Source organism: Pezoporus occidentalis, unplaced genomic scaffold (assembly GCF_034315485.1).
Source record: "Pezoporus occidentalis ecotype Australia unplaced genomic scaffold, CSIRO_AGI_Poc_V1 ctg177, whole genome shotgun sequence".
Lineage (NCBI taxonomy): Eukaryota > Metazoa > Chordata > Aves > Psittaciformes > Psittacidae > Pezoporus > Pezoporus occidentalis.
Window position 1 is genome coordinate 946,091 of NW_026913607.1, and position 18,884 is coordinate 964,974.

At 47.2% G+C, this 18,884-nt stretch overlaps 2 protein-coding genes and 1 long non-coding RNA gene across 4 annotated transcripts; 2 read left to right on the plus strand and 1 right to left on the minus strand.

Annotated features, from left to right (window-relative positions):
• Positions 1 to 1,193: 1,193 nt before the first annotated feature.
• Positions 1,194 to 1,409, plus strand: LOC134161633 (uncharacterized). The gene has a single exon (XM_062614674.1). It carries the CDS (start codon positions 1,194 to 1,196, stop codon positions 1,407 to 1,409), a length of 216 nt encoding a protein of 71 aa, XP_062470658.1.
• On the plus strand, positions 1,353 to 13,412 carry BCL9 (BCL9 transcription coactivator). 2 transcript variants are annotated; one of them, XM_062614671.1, is made up of 7 exons: positions 1,353 to 1,487; positions 3,086 to 3,402; positions 4,285 to 4,474; positions 4,954 to 5,053; positions 5,480 to 7,709; positions 9,587 to 9,847; positions 11,165 to 13,412. In XM_062614671.1, exons 1-7 carry the CDS (start codon positions 1,435 to 1,437, stop codon positions 12,280 to 12,282), a joined length of 4,269 nt encoding a protein of 1,422 aa, XP_062470655.1. In that variant the 5' UTR covers positions 1,353 to 1,434; the 3' UTR covers positions 12,283 to 13,412. The 2 variants fall into 2 exon arrangements, with proteins under 2 accessions (XP_062470655.1, XP_062470654.1); XM_062614670.1 differs by lacking the exon at positions 1,353 to 1,487 and having other exon boundaries at positions 1,514 to 3,402.
• LOC134161635 (uncharacterized) lies at positions 8,658 to 9,384 on the minus strand. The gene is made up of 3 exons (XR_009964060.1): positions 9,264 to 9,384; positions 9,070 to 9,173; positions 8,658 to 8,946 (listed from the first exon to the last, which is right to left on the minus strand). It is a non-coding gene; the product is annotated as an uncharacterized LOC134161635 (long non-coding RNA).
• Positions 13,413 to 18,884: the final 5,472 nt, after the last annotated feature.

Genomic DNA, 18,884 nt, shown 5'->3' on the forward strand with positions numbered 1-18,884 from the left:
CTTGACCAGAGGTAGTCATCTAGTGCCCATGTTTCATAATCGTTTGTGTCAGCACATAAGCAAGCCAATTTTTGTTTTCCAAATGCAGTTTACACAGCAGTTTCTTCATAAAATTCAAGCCACCTCCAGACTGGTGAGATTTATTTTGTTTCATTTGATACACACAGGTAGAAACTGGTGCTTTGGTGCTGAGAAGGCTTATCGGGAATATTTACAGTTGAATAATATTTAATCAATAATGCTTAATACATTAACAATAAATCTTGGTTAGACTCTAAATTAAGTGATTTGCATCTGAGTAGGTGAGATGAACAGGAGAGATTTTGTTGAAACATAAACAAGACAGAAATTTGTTCCAAAATAATTTAGCCCAAAGGACATACAGTGATGTTCAATAGTTTCCTCCTCCAGAAATGGTTGCCTTATTGCATGGGTTATGCATACTGGTTGCTAGAAAGAAGCTGAAAAAGTGCTTATTTTTAGGTGGTGTTGGTTGTTTTTGTTCTTTTCTTAAATCCTCAGTATCTGTATAGTGCTACTGAGCAAATTTAGAGGGGTAGTTGTCTAGTGCTCCTTTGGCCTTTCTGATAGAGATGTTGAGTGACTAACCTGGTGCTTTTGGGGTAATCACAACATAGCTGGTTGCTTACAGGTGGTCAGGAAGGCATTTTGGTTTATTTTCCTCCCTTTGTGCAAGCCTTAGCACACATCTTTGAATGTATGTCTAGTTATATTGGACCAGGGAGACAAAAGATTTGAGCAGAGTTTATGTTCTTAAGAAATATCAGATTACAGCCATTCACAAGGGAATTCTGGATAACTAAATCATGTTGGGGATTTGTAATTTGGGCTTCCTACTGACTTGCTATGAGGTGTCTTCAAGCTGAGTGCAGATGTGGAGTCAAAATGTCCAGATATGAGGCCCTTCCCTGTTTTGTTGACTCCAGAATGATTTGGTTTGGATGAAGGGGGAAGATGGCCTCACTGGCTGTAAACTGAATGGCCAGCCAGGGCTGCCCTGGTTTGATATACACAGCTGCACTTAGCTATCTGAAAGCTCTTCTCCTATGTTCTCAGTAATGGGGGAAGAACTGCCATTTACTGCTTCACACCAGACACATCTGCGGGGGCAGAAGTTCCTCACTGGTTTTCTGTTCTCTTCTGGTGGGGTGGTTTAACAGTGTGCCCTGGAGATGCGAGACTTCCCCTGGGCAGCAGGAGGCATACGTCTAGAGAATGCTGGAGCTGCAGGAGGGAAGCGCCCAGTGCAAAACCAGAGAGGAGCAAAGAGAAAAAAGGCAAGCAGAGAGCCAGCATTGAGAGAAGCGGGTGGCAGAAAGTGCTGCAACGCTGCCTCTGGCAGCACACTCCCAGAAGAACTTGGCAAGAGCCCATCTGCATGCGTGTGAGACTGTGAGCTCAGGATTCCTGTCAATGCATTCCAGTAACCCCAAAGTGAGGAACTCCCCGTCAGGCAACACACAGAGGTAAGGAGAGGAGCCTGCAGTCAGCTGCTCTGAATTTGTATGTGATGCTGTCCCTACTCTGCTGCAGGATTAGCCAAGTGCTGCTGTGTCTGACTTACTGGTCCTCCTTTGTGCTCCCATTGGGCTTACCTGAGCACCGGCTGCACAGTTCTGATGGGCTTCCATGTTTGCTAGGCTCAGGGTGAGCTGAAAGCTGTAAACGCATGAGGTGCAGGTTCTCCATTCCATGCACCCTCCTCTCTCCCTAACCCTATGCAGGTATCTGAATAGGCTGTAGGAGAGTACATATGCTGTTTCTGTCTGGATTTTTTTTTTTTTTTTTTCTTCCCCCTCTTCTAATTACCTGTTTCCCCAAGTGGTATCTGGGCAGCAGCAGGTCTTTCTGTCTGCACTTTCACACAAAATGCTTCCTCCATATTATTGACCTGAACAGCCTGGAAAGCTGATCAGCTGTGCACAGAGATCCTCTGCATCATTCACCTGCTAGTGCATCAGGTCAGCATCTCTCCTCTGCTAATTTGGAATGGGAAGAATATGGAAGTGAAGCAGTGCCCAGGGACTTAGAATGGTGTGATTGACAGCATTCTGGAGTTTGATTATTTACTCCTAGGGGTCATCTGGAGCTTGAGAGAGAGTAATTCAGAGGGAATGTCTCTGAGTCAGATATGTGTCCAAAGGAGGAAATGGCTTGTGGAAGTCCCATGGTGAAGATGCTAGTAAACCCTGCCTGTTGGAAGTGATAGTGATTATGGGAAAACACAATGCAGAAGATCCAATAGCAATGGAGTAAGTGGAGGCTGAGGAGGAGGGAGTGGCTAATATGTGTGTAAAACCCAGAGAAGCAAAGTATTTTTAGGATGCAGTTTGCTGAATGGAAGAGGGGAGGAAAGACTCCAAATCCCCTTTGGCAAATTAAAGAAGCTTCATCTGCCCCATTCTGCAGGAGTGTGCAGGGAGATGGTATCCTTCTCTTCCCTTATTCAGAGGCAGGTTGTAGCTGGTTTAATTGTTTTCACGGTCAGAGGTTTGTGTTTTCCTGGCAGCTCCTCCCAATGTATGACAAATGTTGCAGTAATGCTGGGTTTTCTTTGTGCTCCCTGTAGAACTGGATAAGGAGGTGCAAGGTGGGGAGGAGGGAGTTGTTAGGGTCTGCTCTCATCAGAGCTGCAGTGTACAGTTGGGGTCCAGGAGAGTGGTGAGGTGCACTTTATTGTGCCTTGTTTGTTTACTCTGAGCTGGTCTTGCTGTGAGCTGCTTCTCTGTGCACATAGAAACCGTTGTCTTTATTGACAGAAGCCCTGGAGGTAGGTCCTCATGTGACAGCAGTTCCTGGGATCTGGCAGGTCTGTAGCTTGCCGTGGTGCCTTCTTGAGCAGTGAGGTCCCATCTTGGATAATAACCCTTTCAGGGCATGTTCAAAAAAGCACCTGCATGACTTGAAGCTTACAGGCATTTTTTATTTGTCAGCAATTGCCTTAGGTTGCAAAGAAGGTGGCAGTGGTTTTTTCTGCCTCTAATCTGTTCCTATAGGGTGGAATGAATCAATGGTGTGATTTGTCACTATTTGTTTCCTTTTCCTTCCTTTGCTCTGTCCCCAGTAGCCCCAAATCAAAGCAGGAGGTGATGGTCCGTCCCCCTTCAGTGATGTCCCCGTCTGGCAACCCCCAGCTGGATTCCAAATTTTCCAACCAGGGCAAACAAGGGGGCTCAACCAGCCAATCCCAGCCCTCTCCCTGTGACCCCAAAAGTGGAGGTCACCCCCCCAAAGTGCTCCCTGGCCCAGGTGGGAGCATGGGGCTGAAGAATGGGGCTGGAAACGGTGCCAAGGGGAAGGGGAAGAGAGAGAGAAGCATTTCAGCAGACTCCTTTGAGCAGAGAGAAGCTGGGACTCCCAATGATGACCCTGAAATCAAAGGTATGTTTGTTAGGATCCATTGCAAGTGCAGACAATTAGTCAGAGTCCTCTGAGATGCAGAATCGCTATGAAGTGTTAGAGAAACATTTATTTGTGTGGGGTTCCCTTAAGTTCCAGCCAGTGAAGTCTGAAGGTCTCAAGAGCAGGCAAGGGTTGCCATAGCTGGAGTTGGTAAATGTCCTGTTCACACTCAGTTGAAGTGCAGACCTGAGTCTGGTGGGAAAGTTCCTTTGTAACTTTGAAACTCCTCCAGAGAATTTGAAAGTACAAATGAAACCTGTTGGTTTCTTTTTGGCCTTTGGCCTTTCAGGAACTGCTCCTTTGTAACTGGGATTTTGAACAATATGCAAGCCTGTTTTGTCAACACACGTACATAACCTGTAGCACCCTTACTGGTAACACAAGCCAGAGGGTTGGGATTTCTGTATTCTGTTCCTGGCTCCACCATTGCCTCTGTAAGGCAGTGCAAAACCAGACTATATGTGCAGTTTTCCATGTTTCCTTTGTCCATTTGCTAGATCCTCTGGCTAATGTGGCTGTGGGGTGTGGTGGTGGAGTTTCACAGAGTGGTCTCCAGACATTTATTCATTTTGGTGTGTGGTTTTTCTTCTGTGTGGCCATTGGAGAGTTAAAGGGGATTATCTCTGGGACCTGCCACTTTCCTTGGAAAGGGACAAGATGAACTTTGTCCCAGTGGTGTCTGAAGGGCAGCATGGCATTAGAGGGAATATGCCTAGTGTAATAGGCAATATGCCTTTAATGACGCTTGAGGGAGAAGCAGGAAGTTTCAAAGGAGGAAGAGTTCTCAACAGTTTCCAGAAATGGTTTCCATAAAGCTCCCAAGGTAGTGATTCTCTTCTTTTCCTCTTTCTCCACTTCCAGACTGCAATTCTGCTGATCATGTGAAATCCCAGGAGTCTCAGCATACACCACACTCCATGACACCTTCAAACACTTCAGCCCCAAGGTCTTCCACACCTTCCCATGGCCTGGCTGCCACTTTGGAGCCAGCAAGTGGGCAGAAGACTCCATCCAAAGTGGTTTATGTCTTTTCTACTGAGATGGCCAACAAGTAAGTAGGTAGATGCTTGAACATCCTCAGGGAGTGGGGCTTACTTTTGTGCTCCCTTTTGAAGAGATTCTCAAGTGCCCTTTCTCCATCAAGTGCATTCCTGTAGCAAAAAGTCATTACTTGTTTGGGATCCTGAAGGGGCTGGAGTGGAGACTCACCACATCTTGCTCTCTGAGAAATGATTATTTATTCCTCTGAGGTGTGGTTTGCTTTTTGGGGTTTTGTGTTTTTGGCAAGTGCTGATGGATACTGTTTTGCAATCCATGCAGTGAGTAGCAGCCAGTATGTCTTAAACTGAGACATGAACCCTGAATTCTAATGAGTTTGTAGATGTAAGCATTTTTCTTTTTCTACTCATCTAGAGTGAAATATGTGTGGTTAAGGCTTACTCCCCTCTGGTAGCTGAAGGAGAGGATGATGTTTAAGAAAAATTGCTTCTCGGCTTCAACTGGGTTATATATGTGTGTCTGTCTTTGCAGGGCTGCAGAAGCTGTGCTGAAGGGACAGGTGGAAACCATTGTGTCCTTTCATATCCAGAACATCTCAAACAGCAAGGTGGAACGAAACACTGTACCCTTGGTAGGGAACACCTGCATGTGGGTGGGAAAGGAAATGGTAAATGTGCCTGATTCTGAGAGACGGATGATTTCTTACACTCTGAAACAAGATTTGGGGTGGGAAAGAGACAGTTGTTATTCTAGCCGCCTTCAAATAAATGTCTTGGATCATCAAAGAAGAGCTTGAGTCTTGCAGTATTTGGGTAGTATATGTCCAACCTATTGCTCATGCAGAGCTAGCACAGAAGCAAGGGGCACCTATGATAATGCTTGAGAAAAATAGGTTTCTGTATGGCCAAGATGCTGCTCTGTAAATTGCTGCATGCAGGCTCCCCTTCCTTGCAAGGTGTGGGCTGGTGGGGTTGAGACAGGATGTTCTGTTTGCACTGCTGCTTATGTGACATGGTTGTAAGAAGAGCAGGTGATAGTGTGTGGCTTTCTCTTGCAGAACCCCCAGATCACTGCACTTCGGACTGAACCCAAGCCCCTGCCGCAGGCTCAGCCTCCTGCTGCCCAGGACCAGAACCCTCCCCAGAATGCCAAAATGCAGCCGACTCCACCCTTGTCAGCACCTGTATCCAAATCCACTGCCCCCCCATGTCCCATAGATCAGGACAGTCCGAGCGTTGAAAGCAAAGTGATGTCTGTGGGCAGCCCTGCCAACTCTACCCCGTTGCAGACAGAAGGATTTGGGCAGAGTTCAACCCCCAATAATCGAGCAGTCAGCCCGGTTTCCCAAGGTAGCAATAGCTCCACTGCAGACCCCAAAGGTCCTCCACAGCAGGTGTCTGGTGGGGACCCAGCCAGTTTGGGTGAGAATCCAGATGGACTGTCACAGGAGCAGCTGGAGCATCGAGAGCGCTCGTTGCAGACCCTGAGAGACATACAGCGCATGCTCTTCCCCGATGAAAAAGAGTTTGCAGGAGGGCAAAGTGGGGGGCCACCTACAAATGCTGGGGTTCTGGATGGTCCCCAAAAGAAACCTGAAGGGCCGATACAGGCTATGATGGCTCAATCCCAAAGTTTAGGCAAAGGTTCAGGGTCTCGGACAGACGGAGGGGCCCCATTTGGCCCTCAAGGACACAGGGATATGCCTTTTTCCCCAGATGAAATGGGGCCACCACCAATGAACTCCCAGTCAGGACCTATAGGCCCAGACCACCTGGACCACATGACTCCTGAGCAAGTGGCGTGGCTCAAGCTGCAGCAGGAGTTCTATGAGGAGAAGAGAAGGAAGCAGGAGCAGGTGGTGGTGCAGCAGTGTTCCCTGCAGGACATGATGGTCCATCAGCATGGGCCACGTGGAGTGGTCCGAGGCCCTCCTCCTCCCTACCAGATGACCCCTGGGGAGGGATGGGGACCTGGGGGTCCAGAGCCCTTCCCTGAAGGCATGAACATGTCGCACTCTCTGCCCCCCAGGGGCATGGCCCCGCATCCCAATGTGCCTGGGAGCCAGATGCGCCTGCCTGGTTTTGCAGGAATGATGAACCCTGACATGGAGGGCCCCAGTGTCCCGAATTCTGCCTCACGGCCTGGGCTTTCGGGAGTTAGTTGGCCAGATGATGTGCCAAAAATCCCAGATGGCCGAAACTTCCCTCCTGGCCAGGGTGTCTTCAGTGGCCCTGGCCGAGGGGAGCGGTTCCCCAACCCACAAGGTCTGCCTGAAGAGTTGTATCAGCAGCAGCTGGCTGAGAAGCAGATGGGCCTCCCTCCTGGCCTGAACATGGAAAGCATCAGGCCCAGCATGGAGATAAACAGAATGATGCCCTCCCAGAGACACATGGAGCCTGGGAACAACCCCATCTTCCCTCGCATGCCAGTGGAAGGGCCAATGAGCCCCTCCAGGGGGGACTTCCCAAAAGGAATACCCCCACAAATGGCCTCTGGCAGGGAGCTGGAGTTCGGGATGGGCCCTGGCAGCATGAAGGGGGACATGGGCATGAGTGTCAGCATGGGCTCCAATCCGCCCCTGGTCCCTCAGAAGCTGAGGGAGGCAGGAGTTGTGCCAGAAGAGATGATGAAACTGCGCCCCGTTGTGCCGGAGATGCTCTCCTCTCAGCAGAAAATGGTGCCACTGCCGTTCGGAGAGCACCCGCAGCAAGAGTATGGCATGGGTCCCCGGCCTTTCCTCCCCATGTCTCAGGGCCCAGGAGTCGGTCTCCGAAATCTCAGAGAACAGATCGGGCCTGACCAAAGGACTAACAACCGGCTCAGCCACATGCCGCCACTACCTCTCAATCCCACCAGTAACCCTAATAGCCTCAACACTGCTCCCCCTGTGCAGCGCAGCCTAGGCCGCAAGCCCTTGGATATCTCTGCAGCCGGTCAGGTGCATTCACCAGGAATCAACCCTCTCAAGTCCCCCACGATGCGCCAGGTCCAGTCTCCCATGATGGGGTCTCCCTCGGGGAACCTCAAGTCCCCTCAGACGCCCTCCCAGCTGGCAGGAATGCTCGCGGGCCCCACTGCTGCAGCTGCTGCTGCCTCCATTAAGTCCCCCCCTGTCTTGGGGTCTGCTGCTGCTTCTCCTGTCCACCTCAAGTCTCCGTCTCTCCCTGCACCTTCTCCTGGATGGACTTCATCTCCAAAGCCTCCTTTGCAGAGCCCTGGGATTCCCCCAAACCACAAGGCGTCTCTCACCATGTCCTCTCCAGCCATGCTGGGGAACGTGGAGTCGGGTGAGTACCCTCTGAGAGTGGATTTGGGTCTTTGGTTCGTGTTGGGACACTCTGATGTGTGCAGCAAGATGGGGGAGGAAGTTTTTTGCAGGGTGGCAGAAGCTAGATAGCGTTTTGCCCATCTGAAGGGAGGCTGTACTGTCGGTCCCTTGGGTGGCTATGCGAGTGGAGTGCAAGTGCTTTGCCTCCTCCCTCTTTGTATTTGTGGGTTTGCTCAAGTGTGTCCCCACATGAAAGTGAAAGGGTGGGGTCAAGAAGTGTGAAAAGATGTTGCGTGTTGGTGGGAGAAATCTCTCCTTGGAGGGGTTTATGGCCATTCTGCCATAGTTCCTGGTGATCACAGCTTTGTGGAGATGGTCCTGCTGATGTTAGGAAAGCACTTTGAGATAAAACGCTCCTACAAAGACTGTGCTTGGCATAGTTAGCCAGTATGTACTGAGGTATGGTTCAGGTATGGTAAGTGCTTCCTACATGTACCACCACAGACAGGGAGGTGTCTTAACATTTGTTCAGGCTTCTACCATTTTGGAGAGCTCTAACCACCACCACGTGGAGCACCCGGTGGTGTGTTGGAGCCGTGCTGTGCCTGGGATGCCAGTGTGCAGATGCTGGCACTGCCTTGCCTGCTCCTGAGCATCTCTGGGCTGCTGCCCTCTGTTCCCTCTCTCAGACCCTCCCGGGCAGGTTCACCTGGGAGCCCTCTCGCGCCTCCGGCCACAGCTCAGTTCACTCCAGGCTCCCAGCACCGCAGACCGAGCGGGCTCCCGGCGGCGGAGCCGTTTGCCCACGTTGCCCTCTAGTGCCGCTCCCGGTAACAGCGCGGCGGCGGTCGGGACGTGTCTGCCGGGCACGGGGGCCGGCGGGGGTCGGGTCTCCGTGCTGGGGAACGGAGCCTGAATGTTGGTGTCTGTCACGGCTGCTGATGCCGTGCCTAGTGTGAGCCCCAGCACATATGAGCCAGAACCGAGTGCTTTTAGGCCATACCTGGTGATGTGCTTAATGAGTCCTTTCAGGTGTAGTTCTTCCAAGGCGTAAATGCTTTGGCATTGAAAGGTTTCTGTATTCTCTATTCTCCTCTCCCTTTTTTTTTTTTTTTGTTGGGGGGTGGGTGCTGAGGAATGTGCAGTTCATTTTCAGTGACAGTACAGCTTCAATTTAGCATCGTCCCTTCACGTGTGGTCTGGATGGCATGAAGCTCATCGGTGACGGACAAAGGGAACTGGAATTGCAGTTATTTCTATTATGGGGAGAGCAAAGGAAGATATTAAGATAAAAGGTGCAGAGAATGCTTCTTTCACTGGGATAAGCAGTAAATATGTGTATATGAAACCTGAAATAAAACATAAACAGGGAGTTTTACTTGTAGCTGCAGGTACAGCTTGTCAGAAATCTGCTCACATGTCTCAGTATATTATCTGCTACAGCTTTCATTATGCTGTGTCTTTTGTTCTGGGTTGATGCCTCCTAAAGAAAAAAGGAAGGGAGTTACAGTTGGCATTTGGTGTATGTAGGAACAATACTGTAGATTTTGATTTTTATGGCTGGACCTGGTACCTAAGTCTGTCTTCAGTGTATGGAAGTTGAACAGTATGATTTTCAGAGTTACCTGAGAATTCTTCATGTAATTTTGTAGAGGCGCAGGATAGTTCCTGTAGAAGTGCAGAATCTGGGATAAGAGATGTTAACCATCTTGACAAATAGGCTCATTTTTCTGGTTATCTTTCACAAGCATTGACTGTGTTAGTCACATGGTCTCTTGCAGTAAAAAGGGTTTCTAGTTTTTGAGATGTGTAAGAGAAAAGGGTGGGTTTAAGGGGGAAAAAATGGTAAGAAGGGGAAAAAAATTAGTCCTCCTTTTCTTTTCTTTCCTCCCTAAGGTGGCCCACCTCCTTCCACAGTCAGCCAGTCCGCTCCTGTGACTCTCCCTGGAAACCTTCCCTCTAGCAGTCCTTACACAATGCCTCCAGAGCCGACCCTCTCCCAGAATCCCCTCTCCATTATGATGTCCAGGATGTCCAAATTTGCCATGCCCAGCTCTACTCCACTTTATCACGATGCCATCAAAACTGTGGCCAGCTCAGATGATGACTCCCCTCCAGCACGCTCCCCAAATTTGCCACCTATGAACAGCGTACCAGGTAAGAAACTCAAAGACACATAAGACCAAGCTGTTAGGCAATACAGTGAGGATGTCTGTATGGGGCCTTCGTCAAATGAAGATGGTGAGAGGGGAAAATCTTTGAAGAATATATAGCCATGGGTTAGTTTTGAGAAGGGCAGTTGCAGTTCTCTGAAGTGGGGTGACAGAAGTTCTCCTTCCAACCAGTTTACTCTGTCCTTCAGAAAATGTCTAATGTGGAAAGCTGTTCTGTATGGGAGAGACTTTACACAGGCATACTGGAATTACTTGTGTGAGTGAAGGCTGCTCGTGGGAGTAGAGTGTGTTACAGAGGAAACCGTTCTTCCCCTGTTTTAAGAGGCAGTGTCATAGAAGCTTCATAGTTTGTGGTGAAGCCACAAGAGCTTGTGCTGAATGACACTGCATCATCTGGTCTATTCTTGGGTTTCGTGGATTGCCTTTGTTACAGAAGAGGGTGTTAGAGTGCTTTCTCAAAATATGCATCTTTTCATATAGGCAATGTGTAATGGCAGGTGACCTCAGCCAGGACTGAGGGGAAACTGTCCTAGTCCCTGCCTGAGAGAGTTAAAGGAAAAGTAAAATAAAACATTGTGGGGCTGCCTTGTGGGTAAGCATGTTCAGAGGAGAAATCCAGTCACTGCTGGTAGCTTCATGTTTGTAGGGTACATATTAAATACAAAGTAAGCTGTAGCCCCTCTACCCAATGAATTGACGTAGATTAAAGAGGGGATGAGTAGCTGTATCATGAAAGTGGCACTTGGTAATGAATTCTTGATGAGTTTACCTGTAGCTTTGCTGTGTGCTTCACGCAGTAATGATCAGCGTGACTGGATATACCTGGGGAAGCTGCCTAATTGAATAAGTTTCTGATGACAGCTCATTAACCTCATTGATTGTTCCTCCTTGTCTTACATGGGTTACCTCATTTATCACTTCTGGAGTTTTGAAAGGACATTCAGTCACTTCCCAGTGGGCAAGTGTCCATATGCTGATAATCTGGCACAGACATGTTTGTTATCTGCCTGCCTCATCTGGATGGCCAGGGAAGTTGTAAAAGTATGGATTGGATTGAGATCCTATTTACAGAGCAGGCTTTAGGCACTTCCTGCTTAGGGAGGCAGCTGTGCAGGTGGCATCAGTTTTCTGCTTAAAATAACATTTTGCAGAGCCACTACTGATGTTTTTTTGCTAGCACTAATTTTTTGCTTGTGTGTGTGTGTGCGCGCAGACTTGGTAACCTTGCAGAAAGCTCACTGGTAGCTTTGTTGATCATTATTGGTTGTTCTCTAAATGTGATTCCTTATTTCTTCCCTAGGAATGGGCATTAATTCTCAGAATCCTCGAATTTCAGGTCCAAACCCAGTGGGTCCAATGCCAACCCTTAGCCCAATGGGAATGACCCAGCCTCTTTCCCATAACAACCAGATGCCCTCTCCAAATGCTATGGGACCCAGTATACCTCCTCATGGGGTCCCTGTGGGACCTGGCCTGATGTCACACAACCCGATGATGGGGCACAGTTCCCAGGAGTCTCCAATGGTACCTCAAGGACGCCTGGGCTTCCCACAGGGGTTCCCTCCTGTACAGTCCCCACCACAGCAGGTGCCATTTCCACACAATGGGCCCAGCGGTGGACAAGGCAACTTCCCAGCGGGAATGGGCTTCCACGGAGAAGGACCTCTGGGGCGTCCTACCAACCTGCCCCAAAGTTCGACAGATCCAGCACTTTGCAAGACTGGAGGCCCTGGTGGTCCAGACTCCTTCACGGTTCTTGGAAACAATATGCCTTCGGTTTTCACCGATCCGGAGCTGCAGGAGGTGATCCGTCCTGGAGCCACGGGAATACCTGAGTTTGACCTGTCCAGGATTATCCCATCAGAGAAGCCTAGCCAGACACTACAGTATTTCCCTCGTGGGGAGGTGCCGGGCCGCAAGCAGCCGCAGGGTCCTGGGCCTGGCTTCTCTCACATGCAGGGGATGATAGGAGAGCAGGCCCCGAGGATGGGACTAACACTGCCCGGCATGGGAGGCCCTGGGCCAGTGGGAACTCCGGATATCCCTCTTGGGACGGCTCCATCCATGCCAAGTCATAACCCGATGAGGCCGCCCGCCTTTCTGCAGCAGGGCATGATGGGGCCACACCACCGCATGATGTCACCAGCACAGACGGCGATGCCTGGGCAGCCCGCACTCATGAGCAACCCTGTGGCCGCCGTAGGCATGATCCCAGGCAAGGACCGAGCCCCTGCGGGGCTGTACAGCCACCCGGGGCCTGTTGGGTCACCTGGCATGATGATGTCAATGCAGGGCATGATGGGACCCCAACAAAACATCATGATTCCCCCACAGATGAGGCCCCGAGGTATGGCTGCTGACGTTGGCATGGGAGGATTTAGCCAAGGCCCTGGAAACCCAGGGAACATGATGTTTTAAGCTGCTACCGTAAGACTGGATGTTCTGATCCTTGTCAAGATGAGATTCCAAGTCCTGAGGGCTTTTTTGAGAGCTTCAGGAGTACAGTTTGGCCATGCAATAGGTGAAAAGAGACCAGAGGACGCTTTGGGAAATCTCGAATGTATGGAATTACCTTAAAAAAAAAAAAAAAAAGGAAAAAAAGAAAAAAAATCATTTTAACAGGTTGGGTTTTTTTTTTTTTTGTTGTTTTTTAAGATTTATTTTTTAAAAATTATTTTTGTGGACTTTGGTATCCCGTGAGGCACCTGCTTTGAGAATCTGTAGCTGTATTTTGAGAATTGCCATTTGTCACAAGTTGCACCATTCTCTGTATGTTTACGTCCTTCGGACTGGCTTCTCCCAGGACTCTCGGTTATTTTGGTTTTTTTGTTTTGTTTTGTTTTTTTCTTTGTGTACTGTACTATATTGTAAAAGGGATTTTAGCAGAGACTTTAGTCTTTGGGGTGAGAGGAGAATGGGATTCTAGGCTGTTTAGGTGGAGAATCCATCTTCAGAACTTTGGACTATTTTCCTTCAACTCCAGTGTATAGAAAAACCAAACTACGACCTCAGAGCAGAGTATTAATGAAAAGCACAAAAAAGGAACTTAAGTTCAGTGAGGGGAATCTTTTAAAAGAAATAAATAATAAGTTAAGGACATATTTTTCAAATTATGGCGTGCTGTCCAGCACCTTCTGTCTCTCCCTCCCACTCTTTATTAAATAGGCTTCTCTCTCCCTCCGTCCCCCTTCTGTCTCCTCCTATGGCAGCTGCAATACATTGTGTTCTTTTGGGGAGTAAATCTAGGAGAGCCTCTCCTCATGTGGGGAGCCTTCCCACTTTTAGGAAAGGTCTGGACTTGGACACTGTTACATCCTACAGTAGTCTCTCTCACTGTTTCCTAATCTCCTTTTCTTAGAAACCCCAAGTGATTTTATTAATGTGGGAGTGGAACAGACACTAAAAGTTATCCAGGATTTTTTTTTTGCGGTTGTTTTTTTTTCCTCCCCAGCGTAAAACGTTCTGTGTAACCTCCATTAAATTTGGTACAAAACCACTTGCCAGGGCTGTGGTGTCAGAAAAATAAAATATATTGTTTCTTACAAAAATGAACTGTCTTCTTTATCCATTCCGCTTGTTTCTGTGTACATCACACAGCTGGCCAGGTGACTGTTTGCTCTTCTTTCTGATCACAGCCAGCCTAGGGGCCAGGTGGGGCAAGTTTTGGCAGCTCCTGAAAGTGTGGTCTTGTGGGCAGCAGATGTTTCTTGTGAGGTACTTATGTGTGCTTAATGCTGAGCTGAGCTTGTTTTTCCTTGGAGCGAGGTCCTGTTTCAGAATGCCTCAGGGTGATAGTTACTGTCTATCTTCCTTAGCTTATTGAGGGTCTAGGAATGGATGAAACTTGTCTCCATCACTTCCTCCTGGTGAGTGTTTGCAGCACTACAAGGTACACGGGTTTGATCTTTCCTGGAGTCCGGCACTGTGCAAGGCACTGGGGCTGTGTGTCCCTGTGGCGGCTTTGGGTTGGGTAGGGCCTCTCGGAGGCTGAGAGAGTGGGGATGAGCTTAAATAACAAAGGTGAGAGAGAAACCGCCAGTGAGCAGTTTTTATGAGGACACCCCTGCTGGATAAATTGTTGCTTTGCCATAGCTCTCACTGATCGCTTCCTAATCCTTTGTCTTTTCAAACCTGCTTCTTGAGAGGATTTCAGCAAGAAGCTTTTATGGTTTTGTCTGTGAGGAGTGAAAGACTGGGTGAGGAAACATGGATTGGGAGTTGAACCCTTCTGGAGAAGACTGGGATGAGCCAGCTGTGGATCTGCAGGGCAGGGTGTGGGCTCTGTGGCTGTCTGTTCTCTGGTCCCCCAGCGCTGTACATGAAGTGTGTAAACTCTGTGCTTCCTTCCACTTACTGTTACTTGAAATGATTTCAATGAATAGTTTCCTCAGAGAGCTGGCTATTAGTGTGAAACTTCACATGGAGAATGAATGCCTTTAATACGCTGGAATGTGAGAGTTTTGCAGAATTAACTGATCCTTAACAGGTGGAAAAGGAATTGCTGTCAGTGGCTTACCCAAATTTCATTGATAGTGTTACAAAGTGAATGGAACCATGCACTGTCAGAGGCACACAAGCCTCAGAGCCTTCTGTTGCTGGCTTCCCAATTTACCTTTGTGCTGTCATGCAAATTTACAGTGATTTTGGGTGAGAATTACTCTTTTGACAAAGTGTAGGTTGTATGTTGTGGTGCTTCCCTCTAACAAGACAAGCAGTGTGCCTGAAGCAGGGACTTGTCAAGATTTTAGAGAGAGCTGACAATGACACAGTGTTATGTCTGCAAAGTGGAGTTGCCTCTTCTTTAAATGGTGGTTGCACAGCTCCCTTTTGAGGACCTTGCATGGGAATTTTCACAGTACAACCTTTTTAGGTGTTCTGCCGTGACTCCTGACTGGTTTTACCATGTTGAACAAAGCGAAGTTCTTGATTGACATAGAAATAACCTGTTTTTTTTGTGTGTGTGGTGGGGGGTTTGTTGTTCAGTTTTGTTTGGTTGGTTTTTAACAGTCTTTCTCAGTGCCTCTTCTGCTTGATCTGGTGTTTTGACTAGCAAAGGATTTGAGGTGACTGTGATTTATTCTAGAAAAATCAGCTTGGTGGATTCACTGTTTCAGAATCATTTGACAGTGAAACAATACATTTTAAAGATGCTGGATGATTAAAACTCCTCCGTCTGTCTAACTTAAGATGCATTTGGTATCTTAACAAAAGTCATGGATTCTCCTGAGTCCATGTTGGTGCACTTAATCTTAGGGGTGCTACCTGGTTTGCAGTAGCTGATGGATGAGATGTTAATGCCTTAGGTGGCTTCAGAAAAAATGACTTGGTAGATACAGACTGAAAGTCTTTGTTTTGCTCTGATTTTACTTCTCCCCTTTTTGCTTTGCAAATGCAAAAGCTTTCTAGCTGCCAGCCTTGAAAATTCACCTTGGGATCTGTAAGTCAGGCTCTGTTCTCTCCTTCTTATTTGTAATCAATAGTAACTGTGACTCAGCTCTGGTAGTCATGGTGCAGTTGAGACGGAAAGTGGGATTACCATTTTTAGTTTCCTTCCCATCCTTTTTTTTTTTTCTTTAAACTTTAAAATCCTCCTCCTCCACCTTTGTTTGAAAGAATGAAATAGGCTTTATTCATACATGCTTGGCTGCTCTTCCTCTCTAGTAACATGGGAGGAAACAGTCTGCTGTTCAAATTATCTCATCCCAGATGGCTGCGCAGCCGGAGCACGGAGAGACTTAAAAGGTAAACCCAGCAGATGGTGAACTTCTGAAATGCAAAGTAATGCGCCCACTAAATCAAAAGTTTAAACTATTTGAAATCTGCTTGTTTAAGGTAGTGGACTGTTGCAAACAGGTCATCTGTGAAGTACACTGACAGGTTTAAGCACCCTCCAGATAAAATCGAGCTTTGTACCTGTATCATGGGCTACCTAATCCACCAAAGAACATGACAAGCAAGTAGCCAGCCTTAAGAGTTTAGTCCTGACCTCCTGGTGGTATCTAATGGGGAGCATTTCAGAAGACAGATGAGGATGTGAAGATCTAATTTGCATCAGCCTTGGCTGGGATTCTAATGCTGGTAGTGCTTCTGGTACAATATAAGTATCCTGACCTGGAACAGATGTGGGTACCCAGCTCTTCCTGGGGTAAGTGTGTAACCCTAAGCACGCTTCTTAGACTGTTGGAACACAACATTTGTCGTGCCACAGTGTTGGGGCTACTACAAATATAGTATACACAGGGCTTGATTTTTGTGGTGCTTGGTATGCTGGCTGTCTGCTATGTTGGTTTTTGTTGTGGTGGCAGAAGAGGCTGCCTTTCACTTCTGTGCTCCCAATGGTGAACGCTTTCGTTTCACAGCCTTGGCAGGCTGTTGGCTGAAACCTATTCCCTATTTTGATACTGCTTGAGGAGAAATGATCCATGATTGATATAGGCCTGTATTTAGTAGAGTGTACTTCACTGTATTGATTGGTAGCAACTCTTAATCCAAAAAAAGGTAAGTTGTCTTGCATATGTGCTGTGTCATCTTTCTGGTGAGGTGACCTCTAATTGAAAGATTTTTCAGGTTTGAGTCAGTGCACATAATTTCCAGTCACTTCAGTTTCTGTGTAACACCTAGCTTTATCATGCTTTTTCCACTTAAGGTTGAAGTGTATTATTAGGAGTGTTCTTCAGGCCTTAATAAAAAGACCCAAACTCAAACTTCTATCTTTATTATGTTGGGCTTATTGACAAATACACCAGGCTCACTATCCTCTTGATCTCCTTTGACTTTCAACCAGCAAGCTTTTTGTGCAGAGAGATGTAGGTCCTCATGATTGATTACACACTCAGGTTTTAAGCTTACCATTGTTGTTGTCCGAGTCAGAGCATGAGTCAGGAAAGGAAAGTGATGCTATGTTGTCTGGTGTACTGGAAGCTTTAAAAGAGGATGTTTTACATGAGAAAACAAACCCCAAAATTTAAGTAGTTGTCTTTCCTGATGATTGCCTACTATACTGCCACTGCCTTAAATGAAACATACTATATGAGGATAGGTTTGCAATGCAAAATGGACAAAAAGTCTTCTAGTTTTCAGTTGACCAACCTATGTTAACTGCGTTGTACTAAAATGGCAAGGGAGGCAGCCTGACTTGGGATAGCAGCTCCAGCTTGAGCCTGGGGGCTTGAGGGAACCTGAGGTTGAACATGTTAGCTGCTCATGTCAGGAGCAGGTCTTATATCAACAGGGTAAGAAAGTTTTGGATTTTTTTTTTTCTGTCCGCTGGGATTTGTCTTTCCCAGTTCTTTCAGAGAGTCTGCCTATTCATGTGAATGCACTGATTCCTTATGGAATTGTTTATTTCTGTAAATGTTTGTTCCATGCTCTCAGAAATGCCTCAGCTCTTCCATGCTGTGTTTGCAGCTCAGCACTTCCCACTTACCTGTGTCTTAAAACTCTGTCCCATCAATCCTCGTCTGAAAACATTATTTATGTTAGTTGTGGTCAGAAATAACTTCTCTTCCATACTGTGGGCCATGGCTAACATGGAGTTGCTCAGTGGGATGAGACTAATGCATGGTCCAACCACTTCCATACCAAGAGGAAGGGTAATGCTGGAGCACAAACCCTGCAGGAGACAACGAAGAAGTAACCTGTTTCCAGTGGAGGCTTCTTCCTAGCTAGCGCCAAGAAGCTGGCCTATATTTGGTCGTCTTGTTACTGAAATGTCTTGTTACCCTGCCTGGAGTGATATGATTGCCTTAACAGTGTGAATGCAGTACTGTGTAGCTATCTTACATGCTCAGCTTGTGCTGCTGAGTTCTGTGTTGCAGTTTTTAACCTGGTTGGCTGCTGGTCAGTTTTGCTGAGAGATGCTCCTAGCTCTTCTTTAGGAGAAGGTATGTGAATTCCCCTTGTCTACTGGTATGGCCAAAGCTTCTCATGGAGGCAGTCTGTGCCTCTCAGGTAACTTACAGTTGTATACATAATATTTCTATCAGTGTTCTCCATATGATTTATACCGTGTATAAAGAGAGAGCTGATGAGAGCAGAACACACTGTTCTTATGCAAGGGTAGGACATTGATTTTTATATAATAGCATTGTTGCTAGGCTGTATAAAAACTTGGTGGAAAATGACAATGTTTTGTTTGCTTTTTTGACTGCTTCTAATAGCAGTGCAGTGAGACCTCCAGCAATGTATTTAGTAGTCAAATTATTCTGCTCACTGTGAGGTGTCAACATGTAATTGTGGTGGGGGCAGGCTAATGAAAGAGTAGAGGTAAATCCAGCCCACACTTCTCATGGAGAAGGCACTGTAGTGCCTCCAGTCATGTATCTGTCAATGACTTACATTAACATCACTGCAGTCTGGTTTTGCTAAGTGAAAAGGGGTAACACAGAACCAAAACTGCAGGGCCATTTTAGGCAGTGGTTCCCCTATTTTAGCCTTTACATATGCCAGAGAAAGTAGGTCAAGATACAGGTTTTATTTACTGACGGAAAAATGAGGGGTTTGACAACATAGTGATCCTTGATACTGTCTTACAGGGGAAAAGCATTATCATTTCAGTTAGAAGCACTTCTGTTGGTTGTGTTCCTGTTTCAACAAGTGCAGAATAGATGCAATGCTGCTCAAAGCCAAAGTCAGTAGCAGCTCCCCGGACTTCCTTGTTTAAAGCACATTAAGCAGAGTTCACCAAGAGTGCATGTTCTTGTACTTGGGCCACTGTGGTTGTTTTGCTTGTTCACAGCAGATTTCCATAATTAAAAGAGCGCAGGGAAGATGCTTGGAGGCTTTCTGTCCCTTTGGAGAGGTTTTGTGTGCCCAAAAATGCCATCAAGAAGATTGGTAGCTAAATGCTATGTGATTTTGGAGGTTCATCTGTCTGCAGAGCAAAACCTCCAACATGACAAAAGACAGGGAAAGGCACAGTGGCTTCTGCAGTTCGCCATGCATAGAAGCAATTGTTATGTCAAAGCTCTCCAGTCTGGTAACACAGAGCAAGCTGGACTTCATCCCACAGCCCCAGCATA

What these genes read in the sequence shown, in the direction of transcription:
- LOC134161633 (XM_062614674.1), top strand. Translation starts at nt 1,194, where the DNA reads ATGCGAGACTTCCCCTGGGCAGCAGGAGGCATACGTCTAGAGAATGCT.
- BCL9 (XM_062614670.1), top strand. Translation starts at nt 3,024, where the DNA reads ATGAATCAATGGTGTGATTTGTCACTATTTGTTTCCTTTTCCTTCCTT. An exon ending in TGATGACCCTGAAATCAAAG is followed by an intron (nt 3,403 to 4,284) that starts GTATGTTTGTTA and finishes CTCCACTTCCAG; the next exon opens with ACTGCAATTCTGCTGATCAT. An exon ending in TCTACTGAGATGGCCAACAA is followed by an intron (nt 4,475 to 4,953) that starts GTAAGTAGGTAG and finishes CTGTCTTTGCAG; the next exon opens with GGCTGCAGAAGCTGTGCTGA.